Source organism: Squalius cephalus (assembly GCF_949319135.1).
Source record: "Squalius cephalus genome assembly, chromosome: 9".
NCBI lineage: Eukaryota > Metazoa > Chordata > Actinopteri > Cypriniformes > Leuciscidae > Squalius > Squalius cephalus.
The window spans coordinates 28,402,736-28,423,993 of NC_137130.1; the positions used below are offsets into that span (position 1 = coordinate 28,402,736).

Sequence of the window (21,258 nt, forward strand, 5' to 3'; positions counted from 1 at the left end):
GCATATATAAATCATAATTAAACAACTTAATCAATCAAAAAGGAATTTATAGCCTACCCGTGTGATATTACGCTGTACCCACATTGGACCAGCGGTTTGTAAAATGAATGGATGATTACGCTGCGGACGCAATCTTCTGGTCAGACGAGGGAATTCATTCAGCATGACTCTCACAGTGCATTATGGGTATTCTCTAACCTTTGAGCGAACATCGGTTGGACACTCGTTATTGCAGTGCATTGTGGGATTGAATGAGTGCACTCGGACACCACTACAAATAGCTGTTCCCACAAATAGTGCCCAATTTAAGGGTATAGGGGGCGATTTCAGACACAGCCGCAGACGGTGCATGATTTTATACACCTGTGGCAATGGGTCTGGATTCAAGAATTAAGAGGTGTGTCCCAATCATTTTTATCCATAAAGTGTGAGTGTATTTTTTTGCACCGTCACAAAAAAAAGAAAGACTTCATGCCTTGTGTTTGCTTTATTCAAAATGTCCTATGTGTACACACAGCAACATAATACAGATAATTCCCAAATCTCTATTTGCTCCACAGGATTCTGTAAAGTAGCTGACAATAACTTAAAAATGAACACTCCAAAAGACATATCCCTATACAAAAAAAGCAAATAGAAAAAAAGGCACAATGTATTTTATCTCATTACACCAAGGTACTACCCATAAATTATACATATACATTCAATCACCTAGTATGTTGTCCTATAAGGGCAAATGCACACGTGCTAAACGCATGATTACGTAAGAGGTCCAGCTTTACAGCAAACATCTACATGTGCCTCTAGCTCTGCAGAACGACACAATCCCACAGTAACCTGAACATTCAAATAGACACTTTAAATATTTATAGCTGCAGAGGCAGGTGCGGGTCCTAAATGCGCACATACAATTACAGTCAAGGAGACTCTTTTGGTTCGCTCACACTGATTTATATCATACAGACTGATCTTGATGTGAACATTCTGAACCTGGCAACAGAAGCACTTTAAAACACTTTATCCTACAGAGAAAACATTCAAATGTTGATATATATTGTATTATTCACATAGAACAGCTTGACTTTTGTTTGTATATGAATGTATAGTAACCAGTGGTCAGATAAAAACTAATTCCTAATCTTCTTTCATAATAACTCAAAACATAGTGATTATTCATTAAGTCACAGGCCAGCAGTGAAAGTCTCTAATACAGGGGTGTCCAAACTCGGTCCTGGAGGGCCACTGTCCTGCAGAGTTCAGCTCCAACCCCAATTAAACACACCTGAACCAATCAAGTTCTACATTGGGTTACTAGAAACTTCCAGTCAGGTGTGTTGAGGCAAGTCAGAACTAAACTCTGCAGGACAGAAGCAGGATTGGAGACCCCTGCTCTAATACCCCCAAAAATAATATATATATATATATATATATATATATATATATATATATATATATATATAATAATTTGTCATATGGCTGAATCACCTAGTGGATCTCCTATATACAAACACAGGATAAGAACCTTTGACGTCACCACAATAAGACACAGAAAACTACAAAACCTCTTAAGGGACATGGCGATGAAAATTCTTTTGAGATGGGAAGAAAAAATGATATGTTTTGCATTCCCCGAGAAACTTTGCGTGAGTTCTTCGCGAGGTAACGCAAAGTTTCTCGAGGGACGGCAAAACTTTCGAGTTTTTCGCGAGGTAACGAAACGTTTCTTGAAGGACGGCAAAATTTTGCGAGCTTCTCGGGGAATGCAAAACTTGTGCTAGGGAACACAAAAGCATTTTTTCCCCCCTCCCATCCCATATTTTTTCCACCACCATGTCATATCAGGGGATTCGTAGAACAGCTCAAAAATATAAAAAAAAAATCTCAATGACTGACAAGATTGGCTTTGGTTCATAGAAAGGCGGATGAGAATAATAATATATTATAGATTTAGCTTACATATATATATATACATACATACATAAACTGATAATCAGCTATACGCTCTATCGGCCTAGCTTATTAAACACGAGCAGAACAAATGTCGGTGTAAATATTTCTTAAACCATTCTTACATAAATTGCTGTGTTCAGTTCATGCAAGAATGGATTTATGAACTGTTTACAGGGACATTTGTTCTGCGTGTTTAATGAAGGCACTGTGTGCCTGGCAGGGTCTAGGAGTAGAAATTTTACTGCATTTATTTAAAAAAATCCCCTTGTTAGCAACAAAGAGAGGCTACTTTTGGTTGTGCAATTGTGCATTATTTAGCTGGAGGGATATTTAGGCTTGAGTCATGTTCATTTGTTTGGGCACAAAAGCAATTAGAGCTGCAAGGTCCAGACTGCATGTCCATGATGATCTCGAGGGAAAAATATTCTGGAAGAAAATATTTCCTCAAAGTTGCTTTGCCGTCACCCTAAATCGATGATTTTTATTTTATTTTATTTTTATCTGAAAAAGGGTAGAAAATGTCTCTTTGTATAGTCCATGGACTGGGGTTTCAGTCAAGTTTTGGTCCAGGGTAGGAAGTGGTCAGATAACAACTGGTGAGAGATTTGTATCCAGAGATTTGTATCCTTCACTGTTTCTCTCGCTCAGATAAGTGCAAAGTACTCAATGTTCCTTCATTCTAAAACACACAAAGGGGAAAAAAAGACTGTTATAATCAAAGATAGGAAGTCATTTGACTGTTTTGGTCATTGATTTGCAACTGTAATAAAGAACAAGCTCAAAACTGCACTCACTCGACAGCGGCTCCTGGCCGGCTCCTATGAGAGCGGAGCTCCTTCATCACGAGTCTCAGCAAAAGCTGAAGAACATACAAACACAATTAGGGTTGACAAAAGTGCAGATGCTTCGGTACCAAGCTGATATGAAAATATTAAAAACGTAATGATACCAGTCTTTCTACAGTACCGATAGTATAGTTAGATAACAAGTACTGGGCCAATCAGGTACCCGCTAATAGGCGCAGCTTTAAAACGCTCCTGTCTGTATTTGTGTAAGCACTTTGTGAAGAGCATCAAAGGTTTCTATTTGCTATGTGTTTTTGCAGCGTCAGTCAATTACAGACATGTTTGTTGTGCTAATGAATGCAATGGCCAATCAGAGGCGTTTAAAGGTGCCTTGTGTAATGTCCGCCAAAAAATCAATTCATACTCCACATTCCATACCAGATGGGGGCAGTATACCTCCAGAAAGTGAGTTGGTCTACTCTAGAGTAACAACCGAGAAACGGCATAGTCTCTATGCTCCGCCCCTACCTTCACAACGACCCTAGAGCCATAGCCGAAGCCGAGCCAACTCCTAATAGAGGACGTTTTGACTCCAGAGGAACGTTGGTTGATGTCAAGTGATTTTGAAATATGACATCTTCAAACTACTCCCCTTCACCTTTACCAGTGAATATGTTCATATTCGTTTTGTTCATATTACATTTTTATTGTTAGTTTGGATTACATTAATTTGACAGACAGTATTCGCTGATGTTGACCAAGCTAGCGCCAACGTAACCAGAGCTGCCAACTCTCACGCATTCACCGTGAGACACATGCAATTGACACTTTTCACACGCTCTCACGCCACACATCCATTTTCTCACACACAGAAAAATCGCGAAGCAAAGAGGACACGGAGACCGACAGACTAGACAGAGCAGGTTACTTATGATATAATAAAATCTCAGCTCTCAGATTCTGTCAATTTTATTACGCAATTCAAACAATAAATACCGTTTTGGCGCTTGTAAATGTTACACGACAGATCCCTAGCGCACGTGAACCGATCATACCGAAATGTATATTCCTCATACATAATATCGACCAATCAGTGTTTTTTATCAGCGTGAAGAGGTCAATAACATAGCTGGAGAACAATTATGTCAGATTTACCTCAGGAAAGCCATTTAATAAACATAATATAGGTCACGTAGTTGGCAAGAAAAAAAGAGCTATAGAGAGTATTGTGCTATATATGTGTACTATATTACAATACTACATATTTATTATATTTTTACATTTATTTACATCCTGTTTTCGGTCAAAGTCCACAGTAGTCGATTGTCGAGATCTCCACTGTTGCTTAGCTACCTATGATCACGCGCGTGAACTCGACAATCGACTACTGTGGACTTCGACCGAAAACAGGATGTAAATACAGGTATGTGCGCTGGCTGAATTAACATCACTTTTATTCATATCTATCACATCTACTGCAGTCAGATTCACCGCATTCACTCTGAAGGAATCACTCACATTGGCTGTGCACTTGTAATGACATCAAGGATGTTAAGAGGCTAAAAGCAGGTTTAAATATTGCCCCATTGAAGTCAACAGGGTGCAAATTTTAAAAAGAGGATAACACGGTGTAGGCAACACAGATTTTTGTCGTTGTTCTCTGTATTGACAGCACTACAAATTTACAAAAAAATGAGCTCAATGTTAAAATTGACCGGAGTTCTCCTTTAAGAGCTTGATAGACATGGACTCTATAAACAGTAGGTTCATCAAAATTTTGCTTTAAAAAAACAATGAAAGAGGTTTAAAAAATCTGGCAAATTAAGTACGATTTTATTTAGACTTACCAAAAGTGCAAAAAAGTCTGCGGTCATGAGCATGTAAAAGACCTGATCCCAGCCTTGTGCCGACAACAGCCCTGCCAGCAAAGGACCCACAGCAGCACCTGCAGAAGACGAAAGGCACAAGAGTGACCTCTCTCTGCTCTACATGAGGCCGCTTCACAATAAAACATGAATATGAATCGAGTGGCTGGAGATATGATAGTTATTAGGGTCTTACCGACAGATCCAGTGCCGTCTATAATAGCTGTAACTGTAGAGAGAGCCCTGGCATTGCCCTTCAGACTCTTGTGTGTGCCCTATAGAATTAAATCAAATAATCCATCAGAGAGAAACAGCATGTGGCACATGAATAAGCACAAGATTATGCAAGTGCATTTCCTAACCACACACACATACTCACCAAGTCAGCAGAGACAGCTGTTGTGATGAGAGAGTACGGCCCGTTGACTAAACCACCACACACCAGCAGCATACCTGCCATTTCACATAACACACACACATCAGAGCACTAAACCATGCAATGGCACATCAGAAAAAGGGTCACTCTACAGAACAAATGGCTTTTTTCCATTTTGAAAAGATATATGAGGAAATTATGACAAGAGGGTTGGTGCATAACCTGGAGGCATAAGACATTTAAGTATTCATAATACATACTACATAATGTCATATATAATATAGGGCTGTCAAACGATTAATCGCGATGAATCGCATCCAAAATAAAAGTTTGTTTTTACATAATATATGTGTGTGTATGGAGTATAATTATTTTCTATATATAAATACACACACATGCATGTATATATTTAAGAAAAATGTGTTATTTATATATAAAATATTTATATATAATATAAATTATATATAATATAAATATATATACACAGTATATACATGGAAATATTTCTTAAATATATATATATATGCATGTGTGTGTATTTATATATAGAAAATAATTATACACGTACACACATATATTATGTAAAAACAAACTTTTATTTTGGATGCAATTAATCGTGATTAATCGTTTGACAGCCCTAATATAAAACTATTTTGTATTTTATTTACATACACTACTATTCAAAATTAGAAGTTTGAGGGCAGTTCCTTTTTGAAGAAATGAACACTTATTCAGCAAGGATGCATTAATACTGATCAAGTGACAGTGAAGATATTTATTATGTTATAAAAGTTTTCTATTTCAAATAAATGCCGCTCTTTCTGAACTTTATATTCATCAAAGAATCCAGAATTTGTTTTAAAAAAATTACGCTTGCCACAAAACTATTAAGAAACACTGTTTTCAGCATTCATAATAATCAGAAATGTTTCCTGAGCAGCAAATCAGCATATTATAATGATTTCTGAAGGATCATGTGACACTGAAGACTGGAGTAATGATGCTGAAAATTCAGCTTTGCATCACATGAATAAATTACATTTTAACATATATTCAAATAGAAAACAGTTACTTTAAATTGTAACTAGAAAGGAAAGTTTATCGGGACAAAGCCTTGTCTGAAAGTTGGATCATAAGCTTCCTAGCATGTTTTATCATGTTGCTAGCAAGTTTTCTCTTGTTAGCATGCCTTAACATGTCTTTAACTTGTTTTAGTTCACTGTTAGCATTTTTTTTTTAAATTCCGTTACTGGCATGATTTAGCATGTTTTAACAGTTTTACATGTTGCTAACATGATCCTAACATGTTTTAACGTTTTGCTAGCATGTTTTAAAGCATTGCTAGCAAGAACATCATTTTTAAACTCATGGCTAGCTTGTTTGAGCATATTGTCCTAGGATAGTTGTTAAGCTTTTAGACAGCTTAAATACTCAATGAGAGTTATTGTATTAAAATGTCTATGAGAATTTGGGAATGTTCGGAAGTCCAGTACGGGAATTCTCAAAGTTGGATCGGTTAGCATCTCGAGCAAGAACAGTCTGAAGGTCTTGGTGGTTGTAGCTTTAAAGCTCTTAGGAGAAGATAATGTTTAAAATGTTGTATCAGAACAAGAAGCTTAAATAGTAGATCTGCATGTTGGATTTGTCAATCCATCATAATAATATATCATAATATTACAGTTTTTATTGTATTTTTTTTTTTTATCAAATAAATGCAGCCTCTGTGAGCATTACAGACTTCTTTCAAAAACATTAAAAAAACTTTTGAATGGTAGTGTCAGTGTGTATATACAAAGTTATCGAAATGTTTAATATTTACTACTTCAAATAATATAATAAACACATAGCAAAGCTGGTATCAGCAATCATCTGTTAATCTCATTCATTCTCTCATTTGAATCAAAGCAACAGAGGTTAAAAAAACGCTCTTATGTAACTTTGAAGGATTTGATGTCTTACCAATAGTGGGACCCAAGCCAAACTGACTGATCATAGAGAAGCCGTAGAGCTATATATATATAAAAAAAACAGACACATTAACCACTGTCAATGGTGAGAGAAATGTGATGCAACAAAGGGCCTTTAAATGCACAAGCTCCGCTGTGTTTGATCAACAGAATGACATACTGTGGGCGCTGCCAGCAGAAGCATCACAGCACAAGTGGTGGCCCTCTTTCCCATCTTATCAGAGATCACTCCAGCCAAGATCCCTCCTACACACACACACAAACACATAAACACTCATGCAGAATGTGTCTTTGCATTCCTCTGCACTGCTTTATTTGCACGGTTAGCAGTGGGCAGAACTGTTTGCCGTCATTAAAATATTTGAGTGATGAAGAAATAAATACAAAGCGGGACGTGTCCCAAACAAGTCAAGATGAGGAAGACCTTGTTTGGTCTGATATGGGTGTTAATAAACACATCACAGTTTGTTTTTTTAATAAGAAAGCAACAGATAAATGCTCACAGATGTGTGTATATCAGCTACTACTGCCCACTCAAATGACTAAATCATAAAAAAAAAAGACAAAAACTCCACATACCAACAATGCCACCCACATCAAATAGAGTTGAAAGATCTCCGGCTCTCTTGGCATCTAGGTGAGCTGAAAAACAGGAAGTGCATTGTAGTCACTGATCCATATAGAGTGCTGCAGGGATGATGTATTTTAGCAGGAGTTAGCATTTTAGCACTCACAAATCCATCATCCTGAGTCAATGGGTTATTTGAATTGGTTTTTGCTAAAATGCCTGAAATAAGGTCTGCAATTAACACAAGGTCTTTTACGGCTATTAACAAGCGGCTAAATGGAGCCACAGAGGTTTCCGGGAACATTATACATCATCACACCGAACAGCTAAACTCATCTATTGAGTAGTCCACTTTCACAGCCTCGTTGTGTATATAATCGCTCTCTTGCTGACCATTCTAACTCGAACTTTCAGGGAAAATGTGTTTTTAAATAAAGACTGAAAGAGTGGTCGGAAACTTTAATGTAGTTTGTTTATAGCCTACGTTTAGCTTTTTACATCAGCCGATTGTATTTAGGCATCAAAATGTATAAAAGTTGTGTTCATTTGTGAAGATTATCTGTTGAACAAAACTTTTGTTGGTCACAGAGCTTATATTCTGCAATAATCCAAAGGCCAATGGAAAAGTCCTATTAGGTTTTTGTCGAGGGTGATGCTAACTTGTGGGTTGGCCTACAAAAATACATCATCACTGCAGCAGTATATTAACCACCATCCCAAAATGTGCAAATATATACACAAAACACATCAAAACACAGAAACCTCTACATCAAGAGAACCACAGAAATAAATATAACAGAACAGACGAATGACATGACTGATAAACGCTGATGTCATCAGTGAGAGTTACCTGCTTTAGTGATGTAGAGGGGCAGCCAGAAGAGGAACGTATAACTGACCAACTTGGCAAACAGCAGACAAAGAGAGAACTCCACCACTCCCTGCAAACACACAGCGGGAGAAACGTCAGTGACGCTGTAACACACGCTGACTGATGACGGACAGACGGATGGGCGACACTCACAGGAATGCGTAAAGCTCCCATGAAGCTGATGGGTGACGGTTCGGCCTCGCTCTTCACCACCACCACCTGCTGCACGGGAACACACACGCCAATGCTCTCCTGCCCCAGCAGAAGCTCTGTGTCCCAGCTCTGACAAACAGGAGGATCGGACAGTGAAAACGTAATACGTCTAAAGGAGTGTCACAGAAAAATACACAGAGACAATGACGTGGACCAACCTGTGCTTTAGCTCCTGGCTTGCACTGCATGTAAAGGTCTTTGTGTCCATTAACACCATTCCAGCTTTTATGAAGCTTCTGAGAAAAAATAATATGAGTTCAGTGTCACATTTACAAGGAGAACAACACCTAAAGACAACAAAGGGAACACTTAGACTAGGTGTATTCTGACATCATATTAATTATTTTGTATTAATATAATAACACAAGACACATGGGTAGTGACATATAATTTTGCCGTCCACAAAAAAAACAAATCTCTCATTCATTCTCTCAAGCGATTCAAATATAAATATATATATATATATATATATATATATATATATATATATATAAATAAATATATAAATAAATATAAATAAATATATATAAATAAATAAATATAAATAAATAAATATATATAAATATAAATAAATATATAAATATATAAATATATATATATATATAAATATATATATATATATATATAAATAAATATATATAAATATAAATAAATATATATATAAATATAAATAAATAAATAAATATATATATATATAAATAAATAAATATATATAAATATATATATATATATATAAATATATATAAATATAAATAAATATATAAATATATATATATATATATATATAAATATAAATAAATATATAAATATATAAATAAATATATAAATATATATAAATAAATAAATAAATATATATAAATAAATAAATAAATAAATATATATATATATATATAAATAAATATATATAAATATAAATAAATATATAAATATATAAATAAATATATAAATATATATAAATAAATAAATAAATATATATAAATAAATAAATAAATAAATATATATATATATATATATATATATATATAAAAATAAATAAATAAATAAATAAATAAATAAATAAATAAATATATATATAAATATATATATATATATATATGCCATTTGTAATTTTATTCTAAAATTAGCATTTTTATCAAGCTCGTAAATTTAGGTTCAGTAATTTCACTTTAATGACAATTAATAGGTCATTTTCATTGCCATTAAAGTGAAATAACTGAACATACACATACAAGCTTGATAAAAATGATCATTCTAGAAGAAACTTTCGGATGGCACTTAGAGGCTTTTGCATATATATATATATATATATATATATATATATATATATATATATAAATACTGAGACATCATACAGGTTTGTAACGACATGAGGGAGAGTAAATAATGACAGAATTTTTTTTAATTTGGGGGTGAATTATCCCTTTAATGGAGTTTTTTAATGAAATGATACTCTAAATAAGAAAGTAAAACTGCCAGTAGGTGGAGGTAAAGTCTTAATGAGCAAGTTATTCATTCATTTGATTCATTCAAACGGCCAATTCATTCATAGAATGAAGTAAATGGCTCTCTGTATTTATCAATGGACGTGGATTCATTCAGAAACAAAACAGCGCTGTGTGTTTGGAGATGCACAACAGTTCTGCACTGGCTTTATACAGTAGGTAATATTTTTGTTGGCGAAATTGAGCAAAAATAGACAATATTGTGTCTAAAAATATTAAAACTCTTGCTATTCGGGACAAAAACAGCACTCGAATCGTGTGATACTTGTTACTTGTGTGATTTTTGCTTAACTATAAAGTTAGAATTCTGTTAGAGTATAGAAGAATATATAAAAGTGAATATATATGAAAATAATTCAAATGTAAATATACAGATACAACTTTGAATATGTAAAGGTAAATCATGAATATATGTAAATCTGAATATATGCAGTTATAGATCTGAAAATATAAATGTTACTCCAAATATATAGTAAAAAGTCTAAAGATATTCATACATTTTATTAGGCATTTTGATAGACAAGCTCCTAATATATAGAAGAAAATTAATATTTCTACTTTTAAATATATTTGTCACAGGCTGAAGAAAATTGAAATCACAAAGTTGATTAAAAGTGGTGAAGAACTTAAGATTACAGATGAAGTTACAGTATGAAAAAAACACATATACTTTCCTTACACAAATATAAAAAGGCTACATTTTTTGCATATATTTCCAATCAGTGAATCTGCTGTTAGTATTATTGACCCAATTTCCTTCTTGCGGTGTTTTTCTATCGTTTATGTACGCTCTAGAGGGCAAGACAAAATACTAGTGTAATTAATTAATCGCTATGAATATTTAAGAATCCTTTAGAAACAAACCAAGAGTCATTAGGGTAGACAATAACACAGAATCCCGAATTATGCGGCTGCAAGCTGCGAAGTGTTTGAAGTTGCACTTGAATATGATTAATTCCTCCTCCACAGTCAAAATGAGGAAAAGAGACGTCAATCTACATTTCCTCTTGCTGTCACCCCCTTCCTCCATCCCTAATGTCTCTGTTACTCCTGATTAGGCACACTCCTCTTGAATCTAAATCAATCTGATGAAGCGTTTCAGAAATGTGAACTCTCCGTGCTCGAAGAGCACCTCGCGCTCTACTGAGACTGGCAGGTGTGCGCATCACAGGGCCGTTGTCATAGCGACTGCTTTCGAGCGTGAATGAGTCATGTTATCTAACCAACCTTGCCTCAGACTGCTGGGAAAATACATTAACTTATGTGAAGATGACATTGTTGATTACAAGGCATTGTCTGTTTGACTCTCTGCTAGACTTTTTGTTCAGGTCAGTAGCAAAAATCTGATTTTTGAGTGTATCTGACTCAAATCAAGTTTCATTTTTTGTCAGCTGAACGAACCGCAACAAAAATATGGAATCTGATATTTACAAGCCACAAATCACATCCCACTGATTTTCTGGAATGAGTCTCACCAGGGGCCTGATGTATTTTACACTGCATAAATAAGGCAGATCTGTTTCCATTGAAAATATATAAACATCCTAAAATACATGTTTACCTTATAGGTAAAAAAAAAACAATTTTGATTTGTTTAAAACAATTAAAAATACTATTTGGCCAGAGGAAAAGAATGAGTATAACTCTTCTCTGAAAATTTCTCTGAACATTATTTTGAGTGATTTATTCTAAAACAAGACAAGGATAGTGAATGATTTTTAAAGGTGCAGTGTGTAATATTTAGGAGGATCTGTTAACAGAAATGCAATATCATATACATAACTATGTTTTTAGTGATGTATAAAGACCTTACTTAATGAACCGTTACGTTTTTATTACCTTATGAGCCATTTCTATCTACATACACCGCGGGTCCCTTTACAATGAAATCGCCGACATGTTTCTACAGGAGCCCTAAATGGACAAACGCATTTAGTTACTATGTTGTTCTTCGTGCAAAGAAGCTAGCTAAAGTTAGCGAATAAAACACTGACACGATGATGAACATGTAACAATAATATTCGCAATAGCATATCGTTTTACTGAATAATAAAGTAAACATCATGAGGTCGTATTTATTTTTTAACGTGCGAAAATTGAGATGCTGATAAAACAAAAACAGATTCCCACGTCTGTAAAATTACAGTGTGTCAGAAAATTACAAACTTGTCATTCCTGAGAGACCGGATTTGAAACCCGCATTGGATTTGTGTAAACAAAGCCTTGAAGTAAACGACTGTTTAAAAGTTTGGGGTAAAATTGAATGTTTTTGAAATAAGTCTCTTATAAGGCTACTTTTATTTGATCAAAAATACAGTAAAACTAAGTAAAACACTACTATTTTTATATATTTCAAAATGTAATTTATTCCTATGATGGCAAAGCTGAATTTTCATCATCATTACTCCAGTCTTCAGTGTCACATGATCCTTCAGAAATCAATCAATTTGATTTGGAGCTCAAGAAACATTTCTTATTATTATCAATGTTGAAAACAGCTGTGCTCAATATTTTTGTGGAAAACATGTTTTTTTTTTTTTTTTTTTCAGGATTCTCTGATGAATAGGAAGTTCAAAAGAACAGCATTTATTTTAATTTCTGAAACATTATAGATGTCTGAACTTTCATTTTTGGACAATTTAATGCATCCCTGTTGAATGAAAGTATTTCTTAAAAAATAAATAATAATTTAAATCGCACTGACCACAAACTTCACAGCAATGTGACAGGAAATGAAACTAAATAAATGGACTGACCTGATTGCTTGGAGCTGAGCTCTGGGCACTGGCGGCCTTCAGATCATTAGGGTCTGGAGATACAGAAGTGTTCGCATCAACAACCCATCAACCATCTCCAATAGTGCTTTGTGACAAATTTGCTCCCAAACACACATAAATAAGCCAGAGGTCATATTCACTTACGCTCTATTAGAAAGAAGAAGCAGACGACCCCCATGACAGCGATGATAACTCCAGGGACGATGAAGGACATTCCCCAGTTAGAGGAGACATAATATCCGGCAATCAGAGAGCCCAGAATGTTGCCCACCGATGTGTGAGAGTTCCACAGACCCATGATGAGGCCTCTCCTGATACCACAACAAAACAAAACACATTATATAACAGTTCATTTTGTGGTAATAAGAGATCTGTTACAATTTTGGAGTGTGTAAAGAGCAGCAAAGAGGATAAGCATTCCCTCATCTTGAGCGTCTGAGATAAACGAAAACACTGCATCCTCGCGTTTAGACAGATTTATCGAGTTTATAATGTTAGTGGAAAATGTAATGCCTCATACCTGCCCTTGCCAAACCAGTTGCCAATGCAAGTCACGACACTTGGCCAACCAGTGGTCTGAACCAATCCATTGGCCACCTACAGACAAAAAATAAATAAATAGAAAAATGAGAATGAGAATTGATTGAAACCTGAACAAAATGGTTCAGAAATAATAATTGCCATTTACATACACTACCATTCAAAGTCTGAGGTCAGATTTGTTTTTCCAAAGAAATGAACACTTTTATTCAGCAAGGTAATTCATTTATAGATAATTTGATCAAAAGTGACAGTAAAAACATTTATTATGTTACAAAATAATTATATTTCAAACAAATGCTGTTTGTTTAAACTTTCTATTCATTAAAGAATCCTGAAAAAAAAACTATCATGGTTCTACAAATATATTAAGTATTTGTTTTCAACATTGATAATAATCAGAAATGTTTCTTAAGGAGCAAATCAGAATATTAGAATGATTTCTGAATGATCATGTGACACTGAAGACTGGAGTAATGATGATTTCAGCTTTGCATGACAGGAATAAATTACATTTTAAAACATATTAAAATATAAAATAGTTATTTTACACAATTATGCTGTTTTTACTGTGTTTTTGATCAAATAAATGCAGTCTTGGTGAGCATGAGAGACTTCATGTATGACACCAACCTGAACAAATATATAGAAGCCAAGGCTGTGGATGTCGTAGATGTATCCCAGTCCAAACAGACAGGTGAAAAGACCACTGGTCACCATGCCCACAGTCAGGTACAGGCGAATGGGCAAACGCTCTCCAATGATTCCACTGAAAACATTGTATTAAATGTCACTGCAGACAGAATGTTAGCAGCAAACAATAAACATATCACTGTTGTTAGACGAGTTCAACTTCTCAAGATAAGACCAAAGACCAATGACATTAGAATAATTCAGAGTGTTAGGGTGCTTTAAATAATAGCATCTTCAGATTTAAACTTGAGAAGCAAAAACGGTGTTCAAGTTGTAAATTCATTCTGGTGAATCAGTCAAAACTTTGATATAATAATGGATTATTATGTATTAAAATATTTTTGGTAAAATATACATTGATAAATATTGCTGTTTATTACTATTTCATTATAATTCTTCTTTAAAAGTGCTGTAAGTGATTTAAGAAACGCTGTTGAAAGTGGATCAGACCGAGCGCCAAAACACACTTGTAGCCAATCAGTAGTAGGGGGGCATGTCCACTCATGATGGGGGAGGAGAGAGAGAGAGCAAGAGGGAGATTTGAAGAAAGACTGTAGAAAGAAAGATGGCTGAGAGACATTACAAAAGAGAAAAGGTCAGAGGAATATCACTGGAAAATGAAGGGATATGATCAGCCCAGAGCTTAAGGATCCACGTTAATATCAGAAAAGCTTTCCAGTGCTGAAGAGATCTAAGCATGAAGACCTGAAAAAGGATGCAGAGATTGCATTGTTTCAGCTCCGTACGTGAGTAACATTGATTTTGGACAGTTTTGAGTGTCATTAGAGTATACTCTTGTGTACTGTATGTTAATTTTTTTGTTCTTTCTTGTCGTTCATTCGCCATCTTTGCTTTATTTTCCGCAAAGCATTATTTTACTTCACTTCAGCTACGATGAAAAGACATTCACTCTTGCATTGCGTGTTCGTGTCGATAAAAGGTTTCATTAAAAACACCTTCATTTGTTATCTGAAGATAAACAAAAGTCTTATGGGTTTGGGGAAAAACACACACACACACACACACACACACACTAGGGCTGCTGGGGTGACTTGCACGTTCCGCGTGCTTGCACAGTGATTGGTTCGCTGTGCCGCAGCTCACGGCGCTCACAGCCAACAGCTAAAAATGGGCGACGAAGAGGATCCGCCGCAAAAAAAAAAAAAAAAAGATTTCGTACCAAAAAGAAAGTCAAAATCAGCTATTTGGGACTATTTCGTCTACAAAAAGGAGGATGTTGAACAAAAAGAGGTACTTTGCTGGAGTGTTATAAAGTTGTGGATGGTTGTCTTTTTTAAAAAGTTTTTTATTTTTCGTGTTCGCATTTATGAGGAAAAAACAATGTTACGTGACAGTTCTCCATTACGGACGCGACCGTTATGAAAGCGGCACTAAAAGACTGCTTTAAAACTTTCACAGAGACCTCAAACAGAAAGCACAAAGCCTTTCTCTAAAGCGAATTTCGTTTTGTATTAATTGTATCTTAATTTGAATCAGTGTTTCATTATCCAATTTCCTGGATTTAATAAATAAAAAGTAAATATAGCAGACATAATCACGACACGGAGGCGCCAGCGCCTGAATCCATGAACCGAAACTCAGTGTATAAGGTAGCCTTCTCGCCTCACACACCTAAAAAAAATATATAAATGTATCTATTATCTACAGAAATCTCTACTTTTAAACAGAACCATTCAAAACAAAATAAAACTATGTAATCCGTATGAAAAGTGCATTTCTCTCCCACGCGATCACGAAAACACTTGTTTATTAATGAACAATTAAAATGTCTCATTGTAATATTTTACGTATTCATAATAATTACTTTGTGACAGCTTTTAAGTGCCGTTTACATGAACGCGTCACTGCATCAGCACCGAAAACATAGAGACACAGAGAGAGAGAGAGAATAAGATTTTTTGACAGAAATATTTTTTCCGAATTCTGACAGAAATATGTTCTAATTTTTGAATAAAATATTAAGTGGCCTTTTTGTCACTTGTAATGAAGCTTGCTTAGTGAAATTATTAATATCATGGAATGGTAGGCTAATTATTGACTTTAGCCTGGATTGATGGCACGCAATATCGCAATATATATATCGTTGGGAAAAAATATCGCAATGTAATTTTTTTTTCCAATATCGTGCAGCCCTAACACACACACACACTTTTAAGTCATTTTAAAGCAAATACATAAATATTAGAGTGTTTTAGTATATGTTCTTACCTGAGATACATGCCTATGGCATAAGCACACAGGAAAGAATAATCCATTGCTCCGAGCAACTGCTTATAGTTGTTTCTGTCTATAGGGATTGAAACACAGAGAAGCCAAATATTTAATGCACTGACTGAAAGTGATAGAAACAGATATTGCTTGAATCTAATCTAATTTAATGTTACCGAATGGTTTCCAGCTGCAGTCTAGTTCTGTGTGAAGTCTAGCCTGCCGGCCGCTCTCTGTAGGAACCTCCATGATGTGAGAGCAGTTCTTATGCAGCTCACTCTATACACACACATACACAACACAACATGAACTCATCTCTGGAAGTGCACACAGTTGACACAGGACATGACTGCATATTAAGGCTGACTACAGAAAGTTCAACATGGTTAGATGGCTGAGTGCCACACACTTCTGGATTCCAGTAAGCACAAGGAGTGCCGATAATAGCTAGTACAAATTTTGCTCATGCCACCTCTGAGCAATATAATGTTGTCTGTACGGTTTATCCAGAAATGAAAAAAGAAACAACAACAACAGAATTCTGGTTCTAATTTCAGTTCTGTTCTATCTATACACTAGTTTATTTAAAATAATAATAATAATAATAATAATAATAATAATATAAAATAAAATAAAATAACATTAATAAAAGATAAAAAAATAAGTTTGATTTTTTGTATAGCGCTTTTTATAATACACATTGTTTCAAAGCAGCTTAACAGAAAATCATGATTTTATCTTCTTGCCAGTGTTATTTTAGTATTTATTATAGTTTTATTCATAATTTGAATTAGCTTTTATATTAATAATTGTAATTTACATGTTAATTTTAGTAATTTTGTTATGTGCTTTTGTCTTATTATTTTTATTATTTCTTTTTTTATATTACTATTCATGTCATTTGTTTTTATTTATTTTTTAAAAGGGTTTTATAATTTTAGTTATTTATTTATTTATTATTTTATTTATTTATATTACCAGTTAATAATTTTATTGCTTGATCTTACACTTATTTCAGTTTTTTGCTGTTGATTAGTTGATACTAATACTTGAATATTACTTGAATATTAGTTGAACTAATATTTATATTTTTGTATTTCAGATTTATTTAAATTACAGAAATATTTTAATAGTTTTAGTTCACGGTAATAACCCTCTCTCTCTCTCTCTCTCTCTCTCTCTCTCTCTCTCTCTCTCTCTCTCTCTCTATATATAGTAGATAAGTCAGTGATTGTGCACGTGTTCTTTTAAAGGGTTTGTTCAATGTGAGAGGGGTCGTGCTACCTTGACAATGCTGATGGGCTTCCTGGAGAGATGGAAGCTTGTGTAGAGCAGGAAAGTGAGAGCAAACGTGAAGGCCTTGTACCTGTGTAAACACAGCAAAGGTCAATAAGGAAAAGGAAATAGGGACATTTTACAGTGAAATTTCATTTCATGAGATTTGAGATAGACTGCATCCACAACAAACACAAATACAAATACTGAACGCATGCACCTAGCATTAAATTGTGTGAGTGGCTAATGACATTCCCACCCACTGTTCAGTTACGCAAACAACTGTTAAACAAGCAAACAAATCAGAAGTTAAAGGGAGACCGTCTTACTATTGCTTAATGTCAAACTAAGAAGGGCAAAGCAACCAAGTCTTTTATCAACTCCATTACTATTTTACAGTCTTGCTTAGATCAGGTTTAGACACTTACAGCAGCTTTTTGGTTTATTTATTTTTGTTTATTGATCTTTTCATCACGCCAAGGTTCATCATGGATTTAGAAGACTTGAAATTTAGTTGCAAAGTTTTTTATAGTCAGTAGAACGTCTAAAGTGGACTATCGAAATAGAGTGCTACCGATTTTTCAAAAAAAAAGTCTCTTTTTGTCACTGTTCAAATAGAATTATATGAAATAACAAATAACCGCAGATAAATAACTAATAACAACACAGAAGTAAAATGAGTAGTGTGATGGCATTGTGAAGTCTCACATTAGGATAAGACAGTGATATCAGTATAACAAAATGGTTTGATGATAATTAGAACTTTAAATACACAATGTAAAAAATATCCTGCTAAATTATGAAAAAAATGTCAGCTGTGATGGCCAGAATTCACTATAAAAAATACTGACAATGTTTTTAGGGGATATCTTTACATTTACAATATATATGATGTTAAGTTAAAGGGATAGTTCCCACAAAAATGTAAATATTGTCATCATTTGCTCACCCTCATGTTGTTCCAAACCTGTATGAGTTTCTTTCTTCTGCTGAACACAATAGAAGATATTTTGAAGAATGTTGGTAACTGTTTGACTACCAACATATTTCTAAATATCTTCTATTGTGATCAGCAGAAGAAAGAAACTCAAACAGGTTTGGAACAGCTTGAGGGCGAACTATCCCTTTAATACACCAATCTACCTAAATCAGCTAATTTTTTTTTTTTTTTTTACCTTAGAACGTACTGTAACCACCATGAGAAAAATGAGAAAAAATAGCACTATTTATATAAAATATATTCATATGTGATGTGTCATGCAGGGAGTTTTGGAAATGTCCTTATACTTTTTTTTGACAGGACAGTAGACAGGAATGTAAACACACCTAGTCTATCCTGTGTGTCCCTTTTACAGAACTCACTAAACCCGATTTTTCACAGTCAATCCTGAAATGGAGTGGATGACGCAGATATGCAATGGAACACAGATAAGACGTGCTCAAATACAGAGAGGTGTGTATCTATGTACATACAAGTAATTCAGCTACCATGATCAACAGAAAGACTGACGTCTTAGTTTGGTACAGAATGCAGTATTGAAGCTTGTATTCAATTAAATACAAGAGACAATAGAGGTCTATTCTACTCTATTGTATTCTCCAGCACATATCAGCTAATGTTGAAAAGAAAATTGCAGATTCTTCTCACATTTTTGTGAAGAATGGATAAAACATGTTGAACTTAAATACTTTTACTGATGAAATCAGTCACATCAGTCACATCAGTCACAGCCAAAATATTTAAAGTCAATATGAAATCAAATTTGACTATTCTTATTTTTTAGAGATGATTTATCCGCAGACATATTTTTTTTAAACTCATGTGCCCTTGTAATCTTTAATTAAAATAACAGCGACATCTCTTCTCTTCTCTCATGATGTGAGGGCGAGACAACCTGTCACTCACATGAGATCGACCAATTGCAAACCACAACCATCCAATCAATTTCCGATAAACAAAATATATATATTTTTCTTGTTCGAGAAGCCGTTTTACTTGTACATGTCACAATAGGGAAGAAAAGACTATTGCAACTTAGGTTTCATGTGTAATAAACAAACATGCAAAGACTGGAACTGTAGAATTATAATGACAGACATTATATCTCTGTTGGAAAACTGGGCTTGCTGATCATCAAAAGAGATAAAAGAGATAAACTCACCACTGGTCTCTATTGAAGGAGGCCAGGAAGCGGATGCCAGGTGGGACTGGTGCCATGCTTGTGTATATTTGTGTGTGTATGAGTGTAATACAGTAAATCTCATAAAGATGTTAGGCAGGATGCCTGAAGATATATGGTCACAAGATCCATCTCTGAGCAGAAGGACCTTGGTATGTGATCAGAAAGACACAAGAACCCATTATGAAGATTGAGGAGCCGCGTCCGTAGTCTTATATCCAAAAATAAATAAATAAATAAAAAAAATGAAGAAAGACTGAAAGAGAAGGAGCCGTTTTCCTGAAAGAGAAGTGAACAAACTATCGTTAAACAATAACATGTTCATTCTACTGCTCATTAACAGCACATTATCAGCCCTCTCATCTTTAAGAAATGTCAGTGTTTGAGCTGTCAAAGCTCAGAAATGCCGTCACGTGACTCGTAACGTGGTTGCTACTGTACAACCAGAACAGGTGTTGCACCAAAAACTGTGACCCATCAGATTCTGTGACCCAAGAGGGCACTGCTGCACATCTTATGAGGTCACACATTTTGATAGCTGCCTATCATATATTGTGATCATATATTGTGACCTATGTGGTACTGAGTCTGTGATGACTCTAATTAATAAAACATGTGTCTATATTAGTCTGAATGGATGCTATATCAACCCTAAAACAGTATTTTTAAGTTTGACTCATTTATTAGGCAGTTACAGTGAGGTCACACATTTTGACAGCTGTCTATCATATTTTGTGACCTATCATATATTGTGACCTATGTGGTACTGGGTCTGTGATGTCTCTAAATAATTAAACATGTGTCTATATTAGTCTGAAGGAATGCTATATCACCCTAAAACAGTATTTTGAAGTTTGACTTATTTATTAGGCAGTTATAGTGAGGTCACACATTTTGATGTGCAGCAGCGCCCTCTTGGGTCACAGAATCTGATGGGTCACAGTTTTTGGTGCAACACCGGCATCTATGATCAGAGACCGACAGCAAAACCCTCTGATACTGGGTCAAACTAAAACTAAACCTAAACCAGGTCATAAACACTCAATAACATTCTGAATAGATTCTCAATATCATTTTGTGTGATCTCTCGCATCCTCTTTAGGTCGTTGGAAGAACACGTATTAATAGGATGTGATGCCGAGAGACCATTTGTCAAAGATATAAAAGCACATATAATTGATTTAATTTAAAACAGCCCTGGAGGTCTTACCGTATCAACCGACTCTCTCCGTTCAGCGTTGTCTTTAGCGACCGTCTCTTTCGCTTCCTCGTTCAGTCCGGTGGGGCTATGATGATGGTGATGATGACGATGACGACAACAAGAGCAGCGTGAAACACGAAACAACGCGAGACTTCCGAACTCAAATATTTCAAAATAAAAGACTCTATCCATGCAGTACAAGTCAAACATTTAAATTAAATTATTTACTTTTTAAAATTAAACACATTCACGTTTTTTCTTTAAAT

The 21,258-nt window shown here is 34.7% G+C and overlaps 2 protein-coding genes across 3 annotated transcripts in view; one reads left to right on the forward strand and one right to left on the reverse strand.

Moving 5' to 3' along the window:
- Nucleotides 1-2,090: 2,090 nt before the first annotated feature.
- Nucleotides 2,091-21,144, reverse strand: slc37a1 (solute carrier family 37 member 1). Of its 2 annotated transcripts, none has more exons than XM_079880884.1 (20): nt 21,002-21,144; nt 19,774-19,939; nt 17,621-17,702; nt 16,513-16,615; nt 16,337-16,415; nt 14,048-14,183; nt 13,395-13,471; nt 13,019-13,185; nt 12,854-12,906; nt 8,754-8,831; nt 8,536-8,664; nt 8,362-8,452; nt 7,523-7,585; nt 7,104-7,189; nt 6,936-6,984; nt 4,980-5,053; nt 4,797-4,875; nt 4,583-4,680; nt 2,745-2,809; nt 2,091-2,629 (listed from the first exon to the last, which is right to left on the reverse strand). In XM_079880884.1, the coding sequence occupies exons 2-20, from the start codon at nt 19,827-19,829 to the stop codon at nt 2,614-2,616; spliced, it is 1,581 nt and encodes a 526-aa protein (XP_079737010.1). In that variant the 5' UTR covers nt 19,830-19,939; nt 21,002-21,144; the 3' UTR covers nt 2,091-2,613. The 2 variants fall into 2 exon arrangements, with proteins under 2 accessions (XP_079737010.1, XP_079737009.1); XM_079880883.1 differs by having other exon boundaries at nt 19,774-20,070.
- The window catches only part of enox1 (ecto-NOX disulfide-thiol exchanger 1), a 456,290-nt gene continuing 438,647 nt past the window's right edge, over nt 3,616-21,258 (forward strand). The window contains exon 1 of the mRNA XM_079880874.1: nt 3,616-3,658. The gene's annotated coding sequence lies outside the window, so the exon portion shown is untranslated. The remainder of the gene's footprint in view (nt 3,659-21,258) is intronic.